Source organism: Galeopterus variegatus, unplaced genomic scaffold (genome assembly GCF_000696425.1).
Source record: "Galeopterus variegatus unplaced genomic scaffold, G_variegatus-3.0.2 Scaffold154, whole genome shotgun sequence".
In the NCBI taxonomy this organism is placed as follows: Eukaryota; Metazoa; Chordata; class Mammalia; order Dermoptera; family Cynocephalidae; genus Galeopterus; species Galeopterus variegatus.
This window is the reverse complement of record NW_007726265.1, coordinates 107,423-131,300: the sequence shown is the minus strand read 5'-3', so window position 1 is coordinate 131,300 and position 23,878 is coordinate 107,423. Positions and strand designations below refer to the sequence as shown.

The 23,878-nt window shown below is 43.9% G+C and overlaps 1 protein-coding gene across 16 annotated transcripts in view; it reads left to right on the top strand.

Moving 5' to 3' along the window:
• TPM3 (tropomyosin 3) overlaps positions 1-23,878 on the top strand; it is a 29,574-nt gene that overhangs the window by 3,700 nt on the left and 1,996 nt on the right. The window contains exons 1-9 of one of the 16 annotated variants that reach the window (XM_008592395.1): positions 2,455-2,656; positions 9,533-9,666; positions 11,394-11,511; positions 11,623-11,693; positions 12,982-13,057; positions 13,760-13,822; positions 14,002-14,071; positions 15,037-15,115; positions 22,985-23,160. In XM_008592395.1, the coding sequence (XP_008590617.1) occupies positions 2,525-2,656; positions 9,533-9,666; positions 11,394-11,511; positions 11,623-11,693; positions 12,982-13,057; positions 13,760-13,822; positions 14,002-14,071; positions 15,037-15,115; positions 22,985-23,006 (765 nt within the window). In that variant the 5' untranslated portion in view covers positions 2,455-2,524 and the 3' untranslated portion in view covers positions 23,007-23,160. Of the gene's footprint in view, positions 1-2,346; positions 2,657-9,532; positions 9,667-11,393; positions 11,512-11,622; positions 11,694-12,355; positions 12,432-12,981; positions 13,058-13,759; positions 13,823-14,001; positions 14,072-15,036; positions 15,120-15,838; positions 16,024-22,984; positions 23,161-23,878 lie in introns of those variants that run through there. The other 15 variants (XM_008592389.1, XM_008592372.1, XM_008592366.1 and 12 more) reach the window with 15 other exon arrangements.

Below are 23,878 nucleotides of genomic sequence, written 5' to 3'. Positions count from 1 at the left end.
AAGAGAAGGATGAGGTAGTCAATAACTGCATGTGTACACAGTCAGTTCTGGTTATCTGAGAAGCCTTTCTGGAAAATGTAGGATTTGCTGGGACTGCTTGAACAAAGAAATGACAAGGGTGTTGCAAGACCAGTCCAAACTCATTTTCTTCCTCCCTATGTGTCTAACATTCTTTTTTTTTTAATTGTGGTAAAATATACATATATGAAATTTACCATTTTAACCACTTTTAAGTGTACCGTTCAATGGCAATAAGTATATTCACATTGTTGTGCAACCACCTCTACGGTCCTTTTAATCTGAGATGAAATCAGAAGCTGTTTAGGGAGAAACAAGGGGAAAGAGGAGTGTAATGGTTAGTACATAGAGTCACGTCACCCTTTTTTGGGGACAGGCAGTGGGAGGGATGAGGAGAGAAGGGACAGGGATGGACATGTACACCTGTTGTTACATTGTTGTATTGTTGGTCACCAGGAAAACAATAGCACTTGGGCCTCTTGCTGCCTATCCATCATGCTTCTAAAGGCCATCAGGAATCAGTCCATCTGTTTCTCTGGATCAAGAGAAGATTATCTGTTCAAATCTACCAGCCTCAGGAATGCAGTGGTGCTCTTAACACCCCTTTGGTTTGTCTAGGCTGAGGTCTTCTGCTTCTTCACTATGGCACAAGGAGATGCAATAGTGCCCCCTGCTGATCAGCACCCAGATGGCGGAATCTCACTTTTGCTTCCACAGTCCCTCTGATCAGATTTCTCCAAAGCAAGTTGGAAAAATTCTTAGGCCATCAGGGTAGCGTTTACCGAGTCAGAGCCCTGTTCTTCCTTCCTATTTCCTTGGAGGAAAAAAAAGTGTACAGGTTAATCTACTGTGTGTCTAAGCTGTTTCTTTTGATAGTCTCACTGCTCAGTATTTCCAGAAAGAGATTGGAAGACAGAGCCTCTTGAGGGAGCATCTTCAGAACCAGACATTGAAGGCAGCAACTGTTTTGCCTACTATTCCTTTCAGAGGTTAGGATTCTTAATTCTAAATCTGTTCCACGTCCTGATTCTCTAGGAGAAGAGAGCTGCACCAGAGGAGAGAGTTACTTTTACTTATTGGGAAGGTGGGAGGAATACAAAGAAATAAGAGGGAAGATAAAATTCTCATCTCTTTGGGCCAGCCCGTGGCTCACTCGGGAGAGTGCGGTGCTGATAACACCAAGGCCCCGGGTTCGGATCCCATATAGGGATGGCCGGTTCCCTCACTGGCTGAGCGTGGTGCTGACAACACCAAGTCAAGGGTTAAGATCCCCTTACCGGTCATCTTTTAAAAAAAAAAAAAAAAAAAAAATTCTCATCTCTTTACTATTGTGTTTCCAGAAATCCTTCATGGCCAGTGCCTGTAGGGGCAGTTTCTTTCTTTTCTTTTTTTGGGGGGTGGGCCGGGGGCAGGGGCAGCTGGCCGGTACAGGGATCAAACCCTGGACCTTGGTGTTATCAACACCATACTGTAACCAACTGAGCTAACTGGCCAGCCCTGTAGGGACAGTTTCTAATTCATAAATAGTTCCTTGGGGTACCTGAAAGTTCTAACACAGAATGGCGGCTCAATTCCACAGTACGGTTTTCCAAGCACTCATATCTTTCTGTTGCACAAAGGATCTGGTAATAGTGGTCTGTAACAAGATTCCCTCCTGATAAAATGGAGGGATAAAATATCTTCCTCATCTACAAAAGGAATTGTAAGTGATGACTAAATTACCAAGTCCTCAATCGTTCCAAGGTTTAGAGGGGCTGGCAGGTTGGTTAATTGATGGCGCATGTTGATTCTCAAAAGTAACGGGAAAATACAGGTATTTTGGATAGAACATAAGTTCAGAACTGATGCCAAATAGAGTGAGAACACTGCCAACTTGTCCATCTATTTTACCTTGATAGATGAGGTGGAAGAGAACCTACCTGTGCAGACTCTGAAAGGAGGCTAGAGTGGGGCTCTTTTGAAGATGAGGCCCAGAAAGTCTTTTATGCTTTTTAGAACCTGGTGTCGTGGGATGAATGGAAGCAGAGACTTGTAGGATGTTTATATTGTGGAGAGAATACAAGGTGCCCTAGCGGGCAAGTACAGGCAAGTCGTCATTGGGGGAGTGAGGGGTCAACCGCGGGAGTGTACGATCGGCACTGTACTTGTACATGGGCCAATCATTGTGAGCCTGCTAGGCCGGAGAGGCTAGACGACTACGCGCCTCCCAGTTACCATGGTAGCTCCCCCTTCCCAACCCCGCCCTTTTAGGGGCCCAAGGAAAGGCCGGGAGCGGTCGCCTAGAGCTACTGGGAGACCAGCCCGTCGCTCCCAGCCGTGGTTCTCCCTCCAGTGGACTACCTTCCCGCCTGCCGGGCGGGGAGAGGGCGCCGTAGAGGAGGCGTCACATCCGGGCGGGTGGGCGAGTTCCGGTATTTCAGGGCGGGGCAGGCGGAAGTAGGGGTGAGAAGCGGCTGCAAAGCTGAGTGGAGGAGGCAGGAACCGGAGCGCTAGCAGGGTGGGGACCATGGCCGGGATCAACACCATCGAAGCGGTAAAGCGCAAAATCCAGGTTCTCCAGCAGCAGGCCGATGATGCAGAGGAGAGGGCCGAGCGCCTTCAGCGGGAAGTGGAGGGAGAAAGGCGGGCCCGGGAACAGGTACGGAGAGAGCTAGGCTCATGAGGGAGGGGCAGGCGCTGGATCAGCCGGGACTCCGAATAGTGTTCCTTTTGCTGTGGAGCACGGTTCTCTGGGGGCCAGAAGGCTCGGAGATGAAGTTAGAACCCGGAGGGTGGGTGGGGCTCAGCTCCGGTAGGACAGTTAACGAGCGAGGAGAGGAACTGGGTGCTTGAGCGAACAGGCTTGACCTTTGAAGGAACTGAGCCACACGGGGCCTGGGGAGTGGTTTTCCTCCTCCGCTTTTCTCCCAGCTCATTCATTCAGTTCCTCGGAGTCGGGCGCGGCCGGGGGAGGGGCTCGGCGGCTTCTTCCTCCCCCACTTCCCCACGAAGGGAAGGGTAGACTTTGCTCTCGCTTGAGGTTTGCGGCCCAAGGGGTAAGAGTGGGTGCGTGTTTCTCAGGGCCGAATTTTCTGTAAAAGCGTGAAGGCTGAGGGGTGAGAACCGCCGGAAAGCACCCGGCTTGGCCTGCTGGCAGCTTTTCCGCTCCCTCCTTCTGCTCAGGAAATGAGGCAGCAGTCGGCCGAAAGGAAGCGCGGTGCCCTCCCTCCCTGGAGGAGCTTGAGGCCACAGCACCGCCTCCCATCCTCCGGCCTGGGGCCTTTTCCTCTCACGGGGAGGTCTTGCACCCACTCACAGTCGAAGTGAAGCGGGAGGGGAGGAGATGGTATTTCTTTCCCTACGTTGGTGCAAATGTGGGAGCCAACCAAACTTGCCTGGCCCTAACCATGATGACCTAGAAGGCAGGAACTTCTGCCAGATTTAGGCCTTTATTGCTGAAGCGTAGAGTGTAAAGCTGAACTGGTTAAGAACATTTCTTCCAAGCAGAGCTGATGAGCGAGTGTATTGTAGAAAATCAGATGACGTGCCAATCTCAAGGTTTCTGATTGACCTGGGCACTGTGGTGGATAGAGACAGAATAATGAGTCTTGGGTAGCTCTGGTGATGTTCCTCCGCTACTTTCCCACTTATCCAGTACAGTGCATTTTTTAAAAAAGTTCAATAGATACTTGTTCACCTGAAAGTTGGAACATACGATGTTGCTGGAATGATCAAGTTGGAACACAAAATGTTGGTGGAATGAATGGTGATTCTTGAGATTTTTGGAAACCGCTTTCAGTTTAGAAGTGGTCGACTAGTTTTGGTAAGCCCCAGGGTGCAGTCTAGTGGGTTGGAGCTGATCTGAGTTAAGGCTTTAGTTTTGGAGTATCTTGAGACTAGAGAGTAAAATAACTGTTGCTAAAATTTGAAGACCTGATGAAAGAACTCTTGTGGTTTATTGGTGTTCTTTGTTGTTCTTTCCCTTGGTAAGTTTTTTTTTTTCTTTTTTTCTTTTCGGAGTGACTGAGAATTAATATTTTTTACGGGTAGAGGGGGTAGAGTTTGGAAAAAGTGGGGGAGACAGCTGTCCTCCTGCTTAATACTTAAAGATTGTTAGAATACTTATTTTTAGGGCCGGCCCGTGGCTCACTTGGGAGAGTGTGGTGCTGATAACACCAAGGCCACGGGTTTGGATCCCTATATGGGGATGGCCGGTTGGCTCACTGGGGAGAGCCCGGTGCTGACAACACCAAGTCAAGGGTTAAGATCCCCTTACTGGTCATCTTTAAAAAAAAAAGAATACTATTTTTTATAACTGGGTATGGAGATGCTGGGAGCTTCTTGTCTTCCCCTTTTCTGGGTGGATTTTTCCTTTGTCGAATATGCCGGCAACTTCTTTTTTTTCCCTTTTGTCTTTTTTCGTGTCCGGCAACGGATCGCAACCCTCAGTGTCGCACCCGCACGTCGCTCAGCCAGTGAGCGGGAACCGGTCTGTATGTGGGATCCGAACCCTCGCCGGGAGCACCGCCGCGCTCTCAAGCGGCGCACTGTAGCAGTGCGCCACCAGGCCGGCCCTATGCCAGCAACTTCTAATTATCAATTCAACTGAGGTGGACTGGCTGGCTGACTCTTTATGACTAGTGACACTTCTTATGTCCTTTATCTAGAGACCAGATAGCCTTAAAGGGGAAGACAGATGGCCAAAGGAACTGGTCATGTGTTGAGCTGCAGTCTTAGGCTCAACATTTAAATATGGACATCCTAGGAGTAGTTCTAGGGTGGATGATGTACCTCCTCCGCCAGAATTTGGTCACTTTCCTTGTAGGAAAATTTGGCTTCTTTCACCCTTGGGGACTGGGCTGATAGGCTGCAGCATGAGCAGTTTCAGATGTTTCTTTCTTTCTTTTTTTTTTAAAGATGACCGGTAAGGGGATCTTAACCCTTGACTTGGTGTTGTCAACACCATGCTCACCCAGTGAGCAACCGGCCGTCCCTATATGGGATCCGAACCCGTGGCCTTGGTGTTATCAGCACCACACTCTCCCGAGTGAGCCACAGGCCAGCCCCTCAGATGTTTCTTAAGCTACTTACTCAGGCAGAGCCTGCCAAATTTGCATATTTAGCTAAGGTCTAGTGAGGAAGTCCTCAGAATGGGGAAGTAGGATGATATTTAAATATTGATGAAATTAGTATCTTCTCCCCAGCTTGAAGAAGCCTAATCTTTTGACTTTCTGCTCTAGTGAACTTTGAATCCCTACTGAGGAGACACCTTTGGGAAGCAAGGGGGTGCTTGTTATCCTTTTAGGACATACCTGTTGTCCTCTCAAGCTAGAAGCTCAGTACTCCCTGATGGTATCGCATGCTGTTAGTAGGATTGTCATTTGATTATTTCCTGGTTTCTTTGTGAACGTCTAAGTCACCCTTGTTAGGAAGTTGGATGAGTCCAAACCCTACACACTGGAGTTGTTGTGGGATCCCTCTTTCTCTTCTGCTCTTGGCCTGGAGATTGACCTTTGTTTTTATAACTTAGCACCTTGTCAAATCCACTTTCAGTTTTAAGTTTCCTTTGTAGTTCAGGCTAAATGTAAATACAGATGGCAACATAATATTTGAATGCAGTCTTTTTCCTTATCCATTTTTTTGTTGTGGTGACGGTGGTGATGGTAAAAATATATGTGACATAAAATTTACCTTTGTAACCATTTTTAAGTGTACAGTTCACCTTACCTGTTTTTAACACCTCTCTCCTAATTTTCCCTGGTAATTTTCTCTTTTATTTTTTTCTGGTCCAAAAAACTTAGGAGCACTATTGAGGGAATGTGGGCTTTGAACAGCAGTTTTGATTCTGGCCTTAATCCCAAATTCCTAGTTTCTGGAGGGGGTTATTAGAATGTCTATTGTGTAGTTCCCTCCTATTTGTAGGGTATGGTGGACTAAACAACAGACTTTATCACCTTTCTTTGCTTTAGATTTGCTTTCCTGCTGCTTACCTTTCTCTTTCCTGAGCACACTCTCATATGGGAGAGGCAAATAGCCCTTTGCTCTGAGTGCCTCCACTTAGGCTCCACCTTTGTTTACTCTGAAGCAGATAGCTCTGCTCCCTTCCTTCTAACTTGCCTCCCTCCCTCTTGGTGAAATTTAAATTCACCAAGGACGTGGTATCTCCAAAGGTAGAAGCATTTGTGAACACAGTGAACTCCTTTACTCACAGGACTCAAGCCTTACTTTTCTAGTGTTCTTTGTGCTTTGAGTTTCATCTGTGGCTTTTATCTAAAAAGAGAAACCCCGGTGTGGCAGAATGCCAGATGTAGGTTAATCCCCTTCTGTTCTTGGCCCTGTTCTCTCTCTGTGCACCAGTGCCCTGTCAGTTTCTTGCTTTGAGGGGTGTGGCATACTTGGGGACTCTCTGGAGTGAAAGACAGTAGCATTTAAACCAAGTTCATGTCATAGCTGAAGCTGTTGTCAATCATCTTCTTTTTTTTTTTTTTTTTGTCTTTTGTCCGTGTCCGGCAACGGATCGCAACCCTCAGTGTTGCCCCCGTACCGGACCGGGGACCGGCAACGGGATCGCAAGCCTCGGTGTTGCTCCCGCGCCTCGCTCAGCCAGTGAGCGGGAGCCGGTCTGTATGTGGGATCCGAGCCCTCGGGCGGGAGCGCTGCCGCGCTTCCCAAGCGGCGCACTATCCAGTGCGCCACCGGGCCGGCCCATTCACTTGGGGACTCTCTGGAGTGAAAGACAGTAGCATTTAAACCACGTTCATGTCATAGCTGAAGCTGTTGTCAATCATCTTCTTTTTTTTTTTTTTTTAAAGATGACCGGTAAGGGGATCTTAACCCTTGACTTGGTGTTGTCAGCACCATGCTCACCCAGTGAGCTAACCGGCCATCCCTATATGGGATCCGAACCCGTGGCCTTGGTGTTATCAGCACCACACTCTCCCGAGTGAGCCACGGGCCGGCCCGTCAATCATCTTCTAATGTGACTAAACTGCTTCTGCATTCCACTCCTGCTCCCCAAGATCTTTGCCTCCTGGGCAGTGGAGAATCCTATTACCTGAAGGGAAGGACCTCAGAGTACGTATGTCTTCCAAGCTGGGCAGAGGTGGGTAGCCTGAAAAACCAAAACCACATCAGGGTAGGCATGCTAAAACCTAGGATGATTAGAAAAGAACAGAGCTTAATGTTTCTCAGCATCATGGGTGGTCTGGTCTGCAGAAAGTAGCCCTGTTCAATTTCTTGGTACTATGTTATTGACCTGAAGGGAAAGGCATGTGCATAGGCTCTGGTTTGAAGGAAAAGCCAGGTTGTCATCCTTGGATATTCCTTTAAATAGAGTATCAGATCTTGATTCTGCAGGCTGTTGTTTCATTGTAAAGAGAACTGATCCTCTGTGGGAGGAGAGAAAAGAGAACAGTCTCAGTGCACTCTGGTCTCTGAAGCTTTTGCTGGGACTCCTGTCTTGTGTTCTGCTTTGGACACAGGCTTGTTCATGTGCGCTTGCTCTTGTGAGGGCACCAAGATGTGTTTTCACCTCCTCCCTTTTCAGCCTTGTGAAGAATTCTATTGAAAATCCTGATTTGTGGGAGAAACTGCCTGAGCCAGCTTGTTGTCATGGAAACTGTATACTCCCACCCCCATAGCCTGTTATCTTCTATTCCAGCTTGGATAACTACTGGTGAGCTGGATGAGGACTTACATGTCATGAGTTTCCTTCACATCTAGTTCCTTTTTTTTTTTTTTTTTTTTTTTTTTTGAGTTCTAGGCATCTGAAGGGGGTTAGTAAATCGTACTGGCAGTGTTTCATAGTTCTTGCCTGATAGCCTGACTTGCTGTTGACTGACTGGCCTTGTTTGATTTGTGAGGATAAATATGTGTTGTCCTAGGGGACATCCGTTTTCCTAGAAGAGACAAAACTAGAGATTACTTGTCTTTGTGGTGTTTTGAATAGAACAGGTAGAGATACAAATGGTTTCTTAGTTATTTCAGCCTATGTGTACTTCTAGATTTTCTTTTTGTGTAGTCTGATGGGTACATTATAGACCCAGTCCCCCACTCCCCTTCCCAGACCCTTGAACCTCCCATGTTTGTATGTGGAAGTTTTTGTGCCAGTCATGATTGTTAACAAGAGTCTTTTGGGCTATATCCCTCCCCATAGGGGCTGGTGGCCCAGATTATTTCTGTAGCTGCCCCCACCCATGCCTGCCAGGAGGAAATCAGGGTAATAGAATTCAGGTGCAATCTGGGCTGTAGAAGAGAGATCGTGTTTACCAGGCACTTGGATAAGCATCTGAACTGGATGGTGTGCAAGACAGATTAAATTCTTATATGGTTGTGGCAGTCAGCATACTACCACCAGTAAAGGTGAGGGGCGGGGGAGAAGGCAGTCATAGGAAGGAGGCTTTTCTGCCATTAGAATTTATCCATAACAGGGTCAAGGGTTCAGATCCCTATACCTGCCAGCCACCAAAAAACAAAACAAAACAAAAAAGAATTTATCCATGTGCAGGTTGTTCCCTCCTTTCCTTCATTTCTTATTCCATTGCCAGGCAAGCAGCATGGGTTTACTTTGGTTCTAGCCTGTACTTTATTGCAGCGTGGAGGCCAGGAAGAGGACTTTCATAAGCTTTATAGGAGGGTGAAGCTAGGAGGATGACTAGAGGAAAGGAAAGAAGACGATCCAGAAATTTGGAGGAGTGGTGGTAGGCAGGGTAGACATGTTATCTTCTGCCCACAGTTTTTTTTGTTTTTTTTTGTGTGACTGGTAAGGGGATCGTAACCCTTGGCTTGGTGTCGCCCACACTGGGCTCAGCCAGTGAGCGCACCAGCCATCCCTATATAGGATCCGAACCTGCGGCCTCGGCGTTCCCAGCATCGCTGCGCTCCCAGGCCGCACTCTCCCGAGTGAGCCACAGAGTCGGCCCTGCCCACAGTTTTTTTTTTCCTAATGTCATCAAAGCAGATAACATCAGCCAGAAGCAGCTCTTCACTGTCAACTTTAAAAAGGGGTAAGGGGGCAAGTTGAAGGAATGGGGAATAGGTATAGATATAATAGATTATATATAGATTTGTATTATAAAAATATAATATAATATATATATATATCTATATATATAGATATATATATATATCTATATATAGATATATATATATATAGATATATATATATATATTCTCCCCCCTTTCCCATCAACAAACTCCCGTATGTTCTATAGGAAGTGTTTTAAAACTCAGTTCCTTGCCTGGCTCAGTGATAGTACCACCCCCTTTCTGGACTCAGTTCAAATTCCTGAGTCAGAAAAGGTGGCCAGTGAAGGGTTCCTTCTGACTGAGCTCTGGCTTGGAAGTGTGTCTCACCCTCAGCAACTTTCTTTCTTTTTATATATATATATAAAATCATGTCTGCTAGATCTTTTAGTATCTGAGCTAAGACAAATTCTACCTTGGTCTCTTAGCAGTAGTCAACCCCAACTTATGTGGTAGTTAGTTCTTTTCACCATGCCTCTGCTTCTCTTTCTGTTCTTTCCTTCAAATGCAGGCTGAGGCTGAGGTGGCATCCTTGAACCGTAGGATCCAGCTGGTTGAAGAGGAGCTGGACCGCGCTCAGGAGCGCCTGGCCACTGCCCTGCAAAAGCTGGAGGAAGCGGAAAAAGCTGCTGATGAGAGTGAGAGGTGTGTAAGGGTGATCATGATGCAGTATAGATTTCAAAAGATGTTCAGAATGGCTCTGATCAAGATTTCTTTATACACCTGTTTTTTGTTTTTTTTTTTTTAAAGATGACCGGTAAGGGGATCTTAACCCTTGACTTGGTGTTGTCAGCACCACGCTCTCCCATGTGAGCTAACTGGCCATCCTCATATAGGGATCCGAACCCGTGGCCTTGGCGTTATCAGCACCACACTCTCCCAAGTGAGCCACGGGCCGGCCCTATACACTTGTTTTTAAAAATAATAATCTGTATCTTACAGGATCTTCTTTCCTTCTGTCCTGCATATTCTCTCCCCTTGAAGACAGAGAGAATAAGGGTTGCTTGATGCTGTGACCCTTTTGTAATTTGTATTTCTCTATAAATTGATCTAATGATCTTTAAAACGAGTTCACCAATATGGCTTCCACTTTGTGGATCATAAACTTCCATTTGTGAGATTAGTCACCCTAAAGCAGAGGTTCTCAAATTGAGTTCCCAGACCAGCAGTGTGTCAGCAGTACCTGGGATCTTGGTAGAAATTCAAATTCTCAGCTCCTACCCCTGATCTACTAAATCAGAAACTCTGGAGGTGGAGCCCAGCAATCTGAGTTTTTATAAGCCCTCTCAACCCTGGCTGCATTATTAGAATTATGGGGATGGGGGTTCACTGGGGAGTTTAAAAATAAGTGGATGCTTGGATCCCACCCCATTTCAATTAGAGTCAGTTGAAAGAGGGGCCTGGGCATTGCTGTTTTTAAAGTTTCTCACCTAATTTTATTTTATTTTATTTTTTTGTCTTTTTTTTTTCGTGACCGGCAACGGATCGCAACCCTCAGTGTCGCGCCCGTACCGGACCGGGACCGGCAACGGGATCGCAACCCTCGGTGTTGCCCCCGCTCCTCGCTCAGCCAGTGAGCGGCCGGTCTGCATGTGGGATCCGAACCCTCGGTGGGAGCGCCGCCGCGCTTCCTAAGCGGCGCACTGCAGCAGTGCGCCACCGGGCCGGCCCCTCTCACCTAATTTTAATATATGGCTAGTGTTGAGAACTGTGGCCTGTGAACCAAATCCAAGTCATTTTTGTGAAAATAGCCACTGGGCTCTTTGCCACATGTGAGTTAAACTAGAATAGAGGTGCGTGATGATTTGCGTGGGATTGAACTAAGGCTTTTCAGAATTAAAAAATGCCCTGCTGGGATACATTAAAACAGTGTAGCTGTGAAAGTGAATGAGACAGCCAAGTACAGAATAGCGTCCAAATTATGGAAAGTGAGGAAAATAAGTTGCAAAACAGTATAGTATATGATTCCTTTGGGGAAGTTGGGATGGGAGTTATTACATATATCTTCCTTTTTAAAATATTTATTTTTATTTTTATCTTACTCTTTAGTATCTTTATTGCATGTATCTATATAAAACATTTCTGGAAGGGTTATTAAGGAAGAGATTACATCTGATGATCAGGACTAGAAGTGGGAAGGGAGACTTTTTGTTTTACCCTCAGACTATAACTTAAGTATTTAATTTCTTAATAAGCATGTATTATTTTTGTAAGAAAAAAAGTTTCAAGTGAAGCAGCTAAACTAAGGTGTGAGAATGGTGCTATATGATTTTCATTTGAGTGGCAAACAGAGAGGAATGGGCTGTAATTTAAGGTCCCTTGGAATGGAGCTGATGACAAACTCAGTGCCACTCTTGTCCTGTTTCTGGCAGAGGTATGAAGGTTATTGAAAACCGGGCCTTAAAAGATGAAGAAAAGATGGAACTACAGGAAATCCAACTCAAAGAAGCTAAGCACATTGCAGAAGAGGCAGATAGGAAGTATGAAGAGGTAAGTCGCCTTCTGCTTACAGCTCTTCAGTGCTTTCAGGTTTCTGCAGAGAATTCATGAAGGAAGTGGCTCCTTTGCTTCTCTGAGCTGTGCCTGGATCTTTTTCTGTAGGTTGCTCGTAAGTTGGTGATTATTGAAGGAGACTTGGAACGCACAGAGGAACGGGCTGAGCTGGCAGAGTCGTGAGTATTTTGCTCCTCAAATCTTGTCATACCATTCTGTCTCTTCCCCTTTGGCTTGGTCACTAATATGAATGAACTAGCATTCCTTCAACCTTGTTAAACAGGGCCTAGGGAGTGGGAGTTACAGTGCTTTTTTATGCACTAAGAATATCTTTGGGCTTCCTTACTCTCTTGACTTGATTATTGACAGGTCATAATGAGGCTTCCTTACTTTTTGTTGAGAAAATTGACAAATTAAGGGAAAATAAAGATTAATAGATGGTGAACAGTTAACTGGAAAACCCTACTGGGTCCTTCCATCTGGGGTCTATTTGTCCTTGAGGCATTGAAATGGCTATACTGACTTAAGATCTAGTCTCTGTTTTTACCACTTTGCTGCCAGTCTGCTGGTGAACTTTAAAGCAGGAGCAGATATTAACTGCTCACCCATTGGCACCTTCTGGGCCTTGTATAACAAAGTCAGTGCTGATGCACATATATTTGTGCTTCCTTTGCATTCTCCTCTCCCAGACATGACATATCATGACCATGGTGGTGTTTTCTTCCCATTTTTTAAACTTTTTTTTTTTCGTTTTGCTGCTTGTTTTCTTGCTGTGTTCCTTTTTGACATTTCTCCCTCCCCACAACCTGGCTTGTGCCATCCCCGTGACTATCACTAACAGCCGTTGCCGAGAGATGGATGAGCAGATCAGACTGATGGACCAGAACCTGAAGTGTCTGAGTGCTGCTGAAGAAAAGGTACTAACCATTAAATCCACGGAGAGGTTATATGTATGATGTGGTTCTGTTTGGTTTTGTTTTTGTTTTGCAGCTACCTCCCCCTCCACTGGTTGATTTGTTGAGTGCTTTCTCATCTCTTCATGGAATGCTCCTTTCTTTTCCACTTAAGTGGCACCTTTCATCTCTTCTTTCCTAGTTGCTTCACTGCCTTTCCACAGGGTCTCTCCTTCCCTTGGGCGACTTGGGGGCCTATTTGGGTTTGGCATCCATTTCCACCTGCACTCCAGGTAGCAGTTATGACTTGTTCCTGGTAGTGATTTCTCTCAACTATTCCTTTATTAGTATCCAAACATTCTGAGCCCAGGAGGGTCTAGCCCCTGACATGTTCAATGGTAGAGGGAGGAGGGTTGTTGATGGCTTGCACAGGTTACCTGGGAGCTTCTCTTCCCCAGTATGCCTTCCAACTCTCTACATATAGGTTCAATTCACATCTGTGTGTCTCTCTCTCCCTTTTTTTATTCTCTTCCTCTTCCCCTTTCCTCTCCTGTGGTATTTGTAATATTCACAGTAAGTGTTCTGAGCTGGAGGAGGAGCTGAAGAATGTCACCAACAACCTCAAGTCTCTTGAGGCTCAGGCGGAGAAGGTAGGGGCTGGTTTGTGAAAGTGACAGGCTTTGGGGCCTGGGCCCAGCCCTGCCCTGCCCTTGATGAAAGACTGGAGACATCTGTTCCCTATGTAATCTAGTGATAAGTGTCCCCTTCTTACCTACCTACCCTCTATCCAGATTCTGGGTTTAATGCTAATTCCTGTGCACTGTGATTGCTTTAGTTAAAATAACTTCATGGTCTCAAGTGCCTGGAATCATGTACTCCTCAATCTGTTACTGCTATGCTGAAAGGGAATAATCAGGGACCCTAATTAGACTTTTTGGCAGACAGATGGGGACAACAGATAGAATCAGTTCTGAGACCTAATGAGCAATCAAGACAGATGACGTCTCTTTAGCATCCTGTGAGACTGTTTCAGTCATGTGGCCTTGGGGTATCACTACTGCTCATTAAGCAGGAGAAAGGAAAAAACCCTCTTTGGGTTGATATGAATAAGATCAAAGCTTAGGTCCATTTTAAAAATAAAGGTCCTGGAGGATTCTAATTTGAGCGTATCATGACTCTAAAGACGTAGATTTTTGGATTTTAAGGACCTGTTATCTAGACTTGGACCTTGCTCTTATTCTTGGACCATTCAGAATATTAAATCCAAGAGGATATTCAATGTAAGAGTAAATGTAGGGAGAAATTGTGTGACTAATTTCTACTCTGAAATTTTTATTCTGTTTCTCTTATAGTACTCTCAAAAAGAAGACAAATATGAGGAAGAGATAAAGATTCTTACTGATAAACTCAAAGAGGTGAGCTGAGGGGATTGAAGGGAAGGACCAAAACATTTACAGGTACATAAGGCATTAATGTGCACTTAGACTGGTTGGCTTTGGTTCTGAAAGGTCTAGAAGTAGAAGGTGGAAGAAATAGAGACCCTTCTCTTCTTTATCATTGTCTCTGATTCTGACTGGTTTCATATTTCCCCCAGGCAGAGACCCGTGCTGAGTTTGCTGAGAGATCAGTAGCCAAGTTGGAGAAGACAATTGATGATTTGGAAGGTATGGATCCTGGGAGAGTGATTAAAGTAAACAAATGTAGAGGAAGACCTTGCCCATTAACCTCTTTTCCTGTACACCAAAGGGAGTTGGTAGTGCCACAGCTAGGCGAAGTGGTCAAACCTTAGAACTGGATTTTTACTTTTAATCTTTCCCTTTGGTAAGACGTTACCTCCTTTCCTTTGAAGAGACTGGTAATGGCTGTACTTACCTCCAACTTAGCAGTCTTAAATCTTTAGTCTGTGGGTTGAAATGGAAGCCATGATTTCAGAAGGCAACAAAGATGCATGGTACCCCATGGCTGCTTTTGGCAATCCTGTTCACCATTCAAGTTTCAGGGCACTTCTCCAAGAGATGAAGCTGTTGAATAACCATGTCTCAGAGCTGACCAATGCCAGGGGCTTTCTAAGTATTTCCAGTTCCTGCAATTTGGCAACTGTGTCCACCCTGACAAGGGAAAAGCGTCCTTTGCTTTGAGAACTCTGATTTGTTCCTTTGATGTGCTCTTGGTAGCAAGACGTTCTTTGGAAGAGTTTGGGAAGGCAGCCTGTGGAGCAAGGGGGCCATGAACAGTGGTCAAACTTGGTAGGCAGAAAAGAAGTGTCTGAATGTGGATGTGTACTATTTTTTTTGGTAAGTGTTATCATTGCTAGGAATTGGGTTAACTGGGTGGGAGTGGCATCCTCTTGAGTGCCTTACTAAATAGAATTTTCTAGTCAGGACTGTGCCCAGGTTCTCAACCCTTGCTGCAATCCCTTAGAGGCATCAAGAAGTGCAGCTAGTCTAGGAGACAGTGGATCTAAAAATGTCCAGTCTTGGCTACCAGGATAGATGTTTTCCTAACTGTGGTGTTAGACCCACGGTCTGTCTCACTTTTCTTAATTTCTAATGATTCCCTCTCTTCATCTGCTTCCGATACCTTTCACTCTGTCCCCTCGTTCCTCTCTGTGGTTCCTGTGCCTGTCCAGATGAGCTCTATGCCCAGAAACTGAAGTACAAGGCCATTAGCGAGGAGCTGGACCACGCCCTCAATGACATGACTTCTATGTAACTATCTGACAGCAGAGTGGGGCGGGGATCTTGGCTTGTTGGTGGGTGGGGGTACAGGCTGTGTGTAGTGTGCTTTGGTTTTGTCCTTTGGAAACTAGAATCTCTACCCTTATCTTTCAAACATTGGTGCTGGTTACTTGTTATGCAAAAGCTGGGGAGGCATTTAATTTTGGATGAGTGGTGGAACCCTGATCTACATGTAATTTTTATACTTGATATTCATAGTCTCTTCATTATGCTGTTATTTTTCTGTTTGTTTCTCAAATGTAGTCTTCTCAGAAGGGACACTGCTAATAGAACCCTTACAGCTAAGGAAATAAGGCCCAGAGAACCAGTGATGTGGGCCCTAACACATAACAAAATTCAGACCTCCTGGGTGTATTTGATTTGTGTCCTGATATTAAAATTCAGGGGAAACACCCAAGATGGGAAATACCAAATTAATCTGAAAATTGAGCTGTCTCAGAAGCAAGCCAAGTAGTAAACAGCACCAAAAAGAGTTGTTGGGGACTTCTTCTGTTTGCTGTGGATCCCTGATCCTCAATGCTAATCTGCTTCTTTGTATCTTTCCTACTAATCCTAAAAGGAAGTCAAATGTCTCAGGCTGTAGTGTCTGGTCCTCTTTTATCATTCCTGCTGCCACCTCTTCCTTTCTCCCAAGTTGCTATCTAGATTGATGCTAGTCCTTCTCACCTGGAGTATCCTTACTTTTTCATACAGATAATTATCATCGTTTCTGCTCTGTTCTGGATCTGCCCCCTTTCCTCGGGGAACCCAACGCCCCACTCGTTCTGGATTCCATTTGGGTCAGCCTCGCTGGTCCACAAGGCATTAGGATGGGGGGGAGCACAAAGCAACTTATGTATTCTCTTCCACCCCCACCCCAAATTAAAATGTTAAGCTGCTGGAAGCCTCATGTCACCCTGCATTTGTGTCATTGACAAAGCTGCTGCTGTCCCTAAGAGGGAGCCTTGGGGTTGTGATGTGGGGAACAGCTATCTTAGGCTTCCCCTTCTATGATTTACATAATCTAAGCCACTTTTGTGTGTGTCTATTTTTTTCTTGACATTTAAACTCAGCTGATCAGAGTCTGTCAGAATGGTGAAACTAGTAGAAGGTTCCTTAGAGTAAGGATTCTAGTCTTACTCCTCAAGATGAATGAGATCATCTAAGTTCCTTACTCCAGGTTCTTAAATCATCCTGCCTGGAATGTTTCCATTCTCTCTCCAGGTCCTCCTCCTTTGAAATAGTAAGATTGAGAGATCATTGCAGTGATTCCCAATACATATCCTCTACCCTTTTACCAGTGGTTCAAATGGTGCATCCTTAGGACACCCAGTGGATCCATATATATTACTGCTAAAATTGACTAATTGTATCATCTCAAATAACAGAAAAATACATATTGGATAGAATTCCCAACAATTTTTTACATTTTCTTTTTTTCCTTTTTTTAAAAAAATTTGGCCACTCACTGTTAGGGGGATCCAAACCCTTGACCTTGGTGTTATAACACTGTGCTCTAATCCACTGAGCTAACAGGCCAGCCTACATTTTCTTCTTTTTTTTAAATTGAAGCATAGTTGATTATACATATTTGTGAGGTACAAAGTACATTTTCTTTAAACTTTTCTTACATATTTGAGGCTTGCTACTGTTTGTCTACTGGGACATAAGACAAGTGAAAAATTATTGGAAAAATGAAAACCACCAATCATTCGTATGTCAAATTACCATGCACATGGGGTAATGATTTGTTTTATAATAAATTTCTGCTAATAAAATCATTCCTGGTTCATAATGTGGAATTAAATATCAACATTTCAAAAACTCCTTTCCATTTTACACAGCAGAGATAGTTCAATTTGAATAGTGTAGCTGTCAGTTGGACTAGTCTAAGCACCTAAGTGTTGTTCACTTAGTACTTCAGTTTCTCCACCAAGTATGTACTTAAAACTTGCTTTTCATTTAAACAGATATAGCAGGGATGGCTGGTTTAGCTCAGTTGATTAGAGTGTGGTGTTATAACCCCAAGGCCAAGGATTCGAATCCCCTTACCAGCCAGCTACCAAAAAAAAATAATAATGATGATGATAATAAACAGTTATGGCTGGGTAGAGAAGTTTTCCCTAATCTAAAACTTTAAGTCTCATATCAAATTCGGGTTTCTTTCTGTCCATACCATTTCTTCCTGCCACATAGCCTTTGAGATTAAGGTACAGATTCATCTATTCAGCTTCTATAGAAGATAACCAATAAGTGTCAGCTGAATAAATGGTATAGGGCCCAAGGATGGGGACAGAAATAAACATGGAGGCACGATCACTATCCCTGCTTTCAAGTTGCTCAGAATTTAGTAGGATAGAGAACATACATAAAGCTAAAGTTACCGTGTGGTGAGTGCCACTAAGTGTTGTGGGAGTTCAGAGGGGAAAGAGATGGATTGCAGTGGGTATGATAGGAAAGACTCACGGAACAAGGCATGTAGTAGGTACTTAAACATGTTAAAACTTGCTTCTTCATTTTCATTGGGTTCTAAAAGATTGGATTTTTGACGAGTGTAGTTGGGTTGAGGGATAGTGGATGTTGAACATTTCAGTTAAAGAGAAACAAAGTAAAGCCATAGAGATAAGAAGGACACAGCTATAAAGGTAGATTTAGATAGTAGAGGACAGGTGTGCGTTAAGATCAGGCTGGGGAGTTTTATTTGGTAGGTGACAGGGATGCCATTGGAGATTTTTTTTTTTTAAAGATGACCGGTAAGGGGATCCTAACCCTTGACTTGGTGTTGTCAGCACCATGCTCTTTGAAGTGAGCCAACCGGCCATCCCTAAACAGGGATCCGAACCCGTGGCCTTGGTGTCATCAGCACCACACTCTCCCAAGTGAGCCACGGGTCGGCCCTGCCATTGGAGATTTTGAATAGACATATTTTATGGTCTGAGTAGCATATAAGAAGAGTTAATTTGGTAGCTCAGTTAAGTACGTGTTGGCAAAGTGATTCACTGAGCTGATGATTCCCAAATTTCAGTCATTTGTGTACCATTTTTGATGGTTTTTGCCATTTTTACATGCTGCCTACCATTTTCTAAAAATCTATTTATTTTCAAATTTGTTTTATTCTTACCCTGCACAATTCTATTTTGAAATCAAAGGTTTGATAAGCTAGTGTTTTTTCCTAATGCGCTTTAAAATAAACATAGCTAATACATTTTTTCGAAGTTCAAATAGAACTTGAATCCATACCACTACTATGTACTACATAGAAGAGTCCTCAAAAGTTTCATGCAAAGACTGTATTCTCATAAACCACTGTGTACCTACCACTAGCAGTGAATATGCCACACTTTGGGAAATATCAGGTTAGGTTACTGCAGTTTTCCAGGAGAGAATAATCAGGGTCTGAACTATATAAGTGGTAATAGAGGGATGGCACTGAAGACAGTCATTTTGAAGGTCCTGGCCACTAAATGTGAGGAGGAAAAGTCAAGGATGACTAGTAAATTGGTGTTAAAGATGTAGGGAGGTCATGTGATCCTGGTTTGGGTAGTCAGGGGAAGGGAGAGAAGAAAATGTCTAAAAAACTGGCAGGTATCCAGGTGAAAACAAAATCCTGGGGCCTGAGGTAGGGGAGAGGTTGATGTAAGAGAGGTTTGGTAATCCGTAAGAGTAACAGGTAATTTAGGCCATGGAAGTAAATTAAAACAATAAATGACAGTTGCAAATGTGAGAAGAATTAAACAATGAGGAAAATCTTATGTAGAAGAGGAAGCCAAATGGAAATGGTTGGAGGGATAGAAGGAGAATGAGTAATTTTGGTCCTTTAAAACATTCAGGGTTGAAAAATGGACTCTACTTGGGCCTCCAGGAAAGACTCTCTGAACTACCAGAAGCAACTCAGTACAGAAGCTACCACTTCTGTGACAATCAGCAGGCATAACATCCATCTGAAACTCAATTGAGTTTAGTACCAGCACCGTTGCCACCATAACTGCAATTGTGTCTCCAAACCCCCAAAGCTGGGACTGGATACTAGAAAGCTGCTGCAGGAAAACCCCGTGTCTTCATATTTTTGTTTGCCAGGAGAAAACAATGAAAACTGCAGAAATATGTTTTATGTTTGTTTTTTAAATTCTACAAACCTGGGCCAGCCCGTGGCTCACTTGGTAGAGTGCGGTGCTGATAACACCAAGGCCACGGGTTCGGATCCTATATAGGGATGGCCGGTTTGCTCGCTGGCTGAGCGTGGTGCTGACAACACCAAGTCAAGGGTTAAGATCCCCTTACCGGTCATCTTTTAAAAAAAAAAAAAACATTCAGGGCTGGATGATTTCCTACCTTCAGCAGATAGGCTGAGAAGAAAAATAACTGAAGATGGGCCATTCATTGATACTTCAGTAATTTAAGGATGCATTTTGAGTATTAAGGTCAAGGGGAGGAGCCATATTTCAAGGGGCAGAGGAGTGTATTGGTGGAAAGAAAACACAGGCAATAAGGACATCCATCTAGAGCAGTGCAGTCCAATAGAACTTTTGGCAGTGATGTTTCCATTACAGTAGCCACTATCCACGTGTGGTTGTTGAGCACTCAAGATGTGGCTAGTATGACTGAGGAGCTAAAATTCTAATTTTATTTAATTTTAGTTCATTTAAATTTAATTAGCCACACATAGTGGCTACTGTATTAGACAGGGCAATTCTAGATGTTTAGCATTTTGGGTGGGAAGGAGTAGGCTTTGGCACAGAGAAAGCCTTCTTGGAAAGGGAAGAAGTAAGAGAGACTGGAGAGAGATTGGGAGAAAAGTGGTTTGTTATTTCTCTGGTAGCTTCTGTTTTTCCCCATGGGCATGACTAGTGTGAGCATTGACAGAGACCTACAAGTCAGGGTAGCAGAGTGAAATTGGAACTGTAGTGCTAAATTCACTCTTTCATGTATGCTTGCAGAAGCCATCCTGTTACTTAAACCTGGACTAGCTATGGGGATGGGATCAATCATCAGAGCAAAGCACTTGGCCTCTTAACTCTTTCCCCTCTTGGTTTCTAAGAACCACAAGCTATGTTGGAACCCATTCTTCCATTCCTTGTTACCCTTGTTGGGATAAGGAACAAAATGTGGCTGGACCCCATGTTGCCTGATAGGTGGAACTGACCTGTTATGTTGGGCAGCCTTATCTTAGCCCCACTCCAGTCTCTTCCTTTCACGTGGTATTGGTTGAATACTCCCCATCTCCATGGGATTGTTCCCTAATTAATTGGGCATGGCTAAAAGGAACATCAGAACAAATGGGCTCTCTCCCTTGCTTTTTGTTTGTTTTGTTTTGCTGTTATCAGGGAACTAAGAACTTTAAACTAATGAGATAGTGTATGATCCAGAATTTTTGATCATTAGAGATAGCACAGTTAGAAGCTAAATACAAGATGAAGAGAACAATTGCATTTGTCTTTCTTATTTCATGCAGTTAGGGAACTCTGTGTTCTGGGATTTAGTCAGGCAATAAAATACTTCCACTCCTCTGTCTTTTTTTTTTTTTTTTTTTTTTTTAAAATTATGACCGGTAAGGGGATCTTAACTCTTGACTTGGTGTTGTCAGCACCACGCTCAGCCAGTGAGCGAACCGGCCATCCCTATATGGGATCCGAACCCGTGGCCTTGGTGTTATCAGCACCGCACTCTACCAAGTGAGCCACGGGCCGGCCCCCCACTCCTCTGTCTTTTTATTTCTCCTCTAAATGGAACAGAACCCTCACTGACTTGAGAGATAAGATCCTGATAACACCCTTCTTTCCCAAGACAGGAGTGGGAATCACACAGACTAACTTGGGTATAGATACTATCCAAGTTTAGGCTATACATGAAATCTATATGTAATATAACATGACAGTAGGATAGAAAGATGAGATTATACAAATTTGAATCCCTGCTATTTGTTAAGATGCCCCAATGAATAAGACCAGGTCCAACTGTAGGCCTCGTGGAGCTTATAGACTAGTACAGTGTTTTTCAATGCTGAACTCTTGTCATTTAGGGTAGGATAATTCTTGGATGTACAGAACAATCCTGTGTATTGCAGTCCCCTGCCCAGTAAATATCTGTAGGGCCTTCTAGTCATCATGACAATCAAAACTTATCCCCCACACATTTCCAAGTTCTCCCCTGGGGTGAGGGATTGGGAGGGGCAATACCACCCCTATTGAGAACCACTGGTTTAATGGGAAATGCCATTTAAAAAATTTGCCCTAATTCTGCTCTTTAATACAACTGATTATTTTTGGTCATTCTCTCCCAGGCTCTTTTTATACATATATTCTTTTGTTTTGATGGTGTACCTAAAAGGGGCAAGTATTGTTGGGACCATCCTGGCTCCCAGCTTCCTTGTGGAACTGAGGAAAACCTCAACCTGGAGGGCAAAGTGTCTGAGCAATGCCCACAGACACAGTTGATTTTAGGATAGAAAGTATCTTTTTCATATTGAGGTCCCAAGATCATTTTGAAACAGGCTGTAAAACATAGCAAGAAACTTATTTGTGAACTGATACTAGGAGTTAACCAGGAAAGAGTTTGGCTTTCCTGTCCCCAAACTTCTGTTACCACTGTGCTGTTCAGATGGATTTGAATTCTCCCTACTCCCTTCCTTCTTTAAGGTGTGCTCCAAGTAGAAGATCCAGATATAGCCAGTGGACTTCAGCACTCAACTGCTTGTATCAGGAATGCTTTTGATTATAAGAAAGAGTTTAACAGTAGCTTAAATAAATACAGGATTTATTTTTATTATATAATAAATCTAGCCATGAGCAACTGTAGCTTGTTATAGCTGGAGTTTCTGTAATTCTCTTGGCCTTTTCTGTTAAGGTTAGAATAATGCAGCTCTAGTCATCACATCCATGTTCAAGGCAAGAGGCAAAGCTAAAGTTTTTCCCAGAAGCCCCCAGCAGACTGTCCTCTACATCTCATTGGCTAGAACTGGATCACATGCTCACCCCTAGCTGCAAGTGGGGGGCTGAAAAAAACTACAGGATAGTCTTGATTGGCTTATAACAGTAATTCGCCTTCCCTGGGGTTGGGCACACTGTTGACCTTAAAAGTTTTAGGATTCTTTTAGAAAAGAAGGGGAAATTGCATATTGATTGGATAAGCCATAAAGGTGGGTCTACCACACACAACACCTACAACAAGAAGCATTATAAAGAAAGTGTAGGATAAGTGCATGTGGGGATATTTATCCCAGTCTACCATTCATAATGCTGTGTTGAATGCTTTTGTAGAAAAATGTTCAACTGTTTTTTTTTTTTTTTTAAAGATGACCGGTAAGGGGATCTTAACCCTTGACTTGGTGTTATCAGCACCACGCTCTCCCAAGTGAGCCAACCGGCCATCCCTATATAGGGATCCGAACCTGTGGCCTTGGTGTTATTAGCACCATACTCTCCCAAGTGAGCCATGGGCCAGCCCCGAAAAATGTTCAACTGTTGACTTCGATTCCTTCAAACGCTGATTATTGTGAATGCATTTCTTCTAAGTCAACTGTATTCCTTCCTTTGCCCTTTTTTACTTGTCTCAACTTCTCACCCCAGGGAATAAATGCTGTGAAAGTGTTTTTTTCTGCCTCAAAATGTCCTACGAACTTGTCAGTCTGAATTTCTTATTTTTTATTCCTCTGTGGTCTTTCCACTAACTGACTGACTCTTATTGCCCTCTGTCTCAATCCTCTTTGCATCCATCCTGCCTTACAGATGCATGTTATGTATACCAGCTAGTTGAAAGACTCAAATTTTACTTCTGGTATTCTACTAACCTTCCCTTTTTCTCTTTCTCTTCCTCTTTTTCCTCTCCTTCTCTTGTTTTCCCTCCTCTCCGTTGCTGCTGCAGAGCGTCTCTACAGCCAACTTGAGCGAAACCGCCTGCTTTCTAATGAGCTGAAGCTAACGCTGCATGATCTGTGTGACTGATGGGCAGGGCTCACTGATGCCCATTAAACCGAGCTTACTGCTTACACCACTGACCTGGACCCCAGCAAAAAGCTGATTGTCTTTTTATTTATTTATTTATTTTTAAAAGGATGACCGGTAAGGGGATCTCAACCCTTGGCCTGGTGTCAGCACCACGCTCAGCCAGTAAGCAAACCGGCCATCCCTATATAGGATCCGAACCCGTGGCCTTGGTGTTATCAGCACCACACTCTACCGAGTGAGCCATGGGCAGGCCTCTGATTGTCTTTTTAAAAGTTGTTATTTTGCTCAAAGCAAATTACTTTTTGATTTGGGTAGTTAGAATATTTTGTTTATTTCCTAACAGCAATGTAAAGTTGGAACAGTTAATGCTGCATTTCTGTCCCTTTATAAGAGATTATGGGTGATGAAAGGAGGAGCCTGAGAGATTATAGTGAGAAACTTGGGAGAGTTTTTCGTTTTCCACCCTGATTTTCTGCTCTTTCACTTGTGCACTGACTGTAGGATATGTTCCCTTGCATGGGTGTTTTCTAACAATAAAAGGACTGACTTGACAAGATGTTGTAATTGCTTCATCTGCAGGCCCAGGGATGGGTCCTTCTGACTGGGTGGAAAAAAAAAGGGAAAGAAAAGGGTGTGGGATATGAATATGGGTCTGTGTTGCTATCACTTTCTCTGAGTTGAAGATTTGAGTATTTTCCTCACCTTCCTATAGTCATCAGAGTGGTTTCCTTGCTAGGCAGATTAGATTCTCTTTGTTCAGCTGCTAGTTTTCTTCCTGACATTTTCCTTCTTGTTTCCTTTTCCTGGTTTT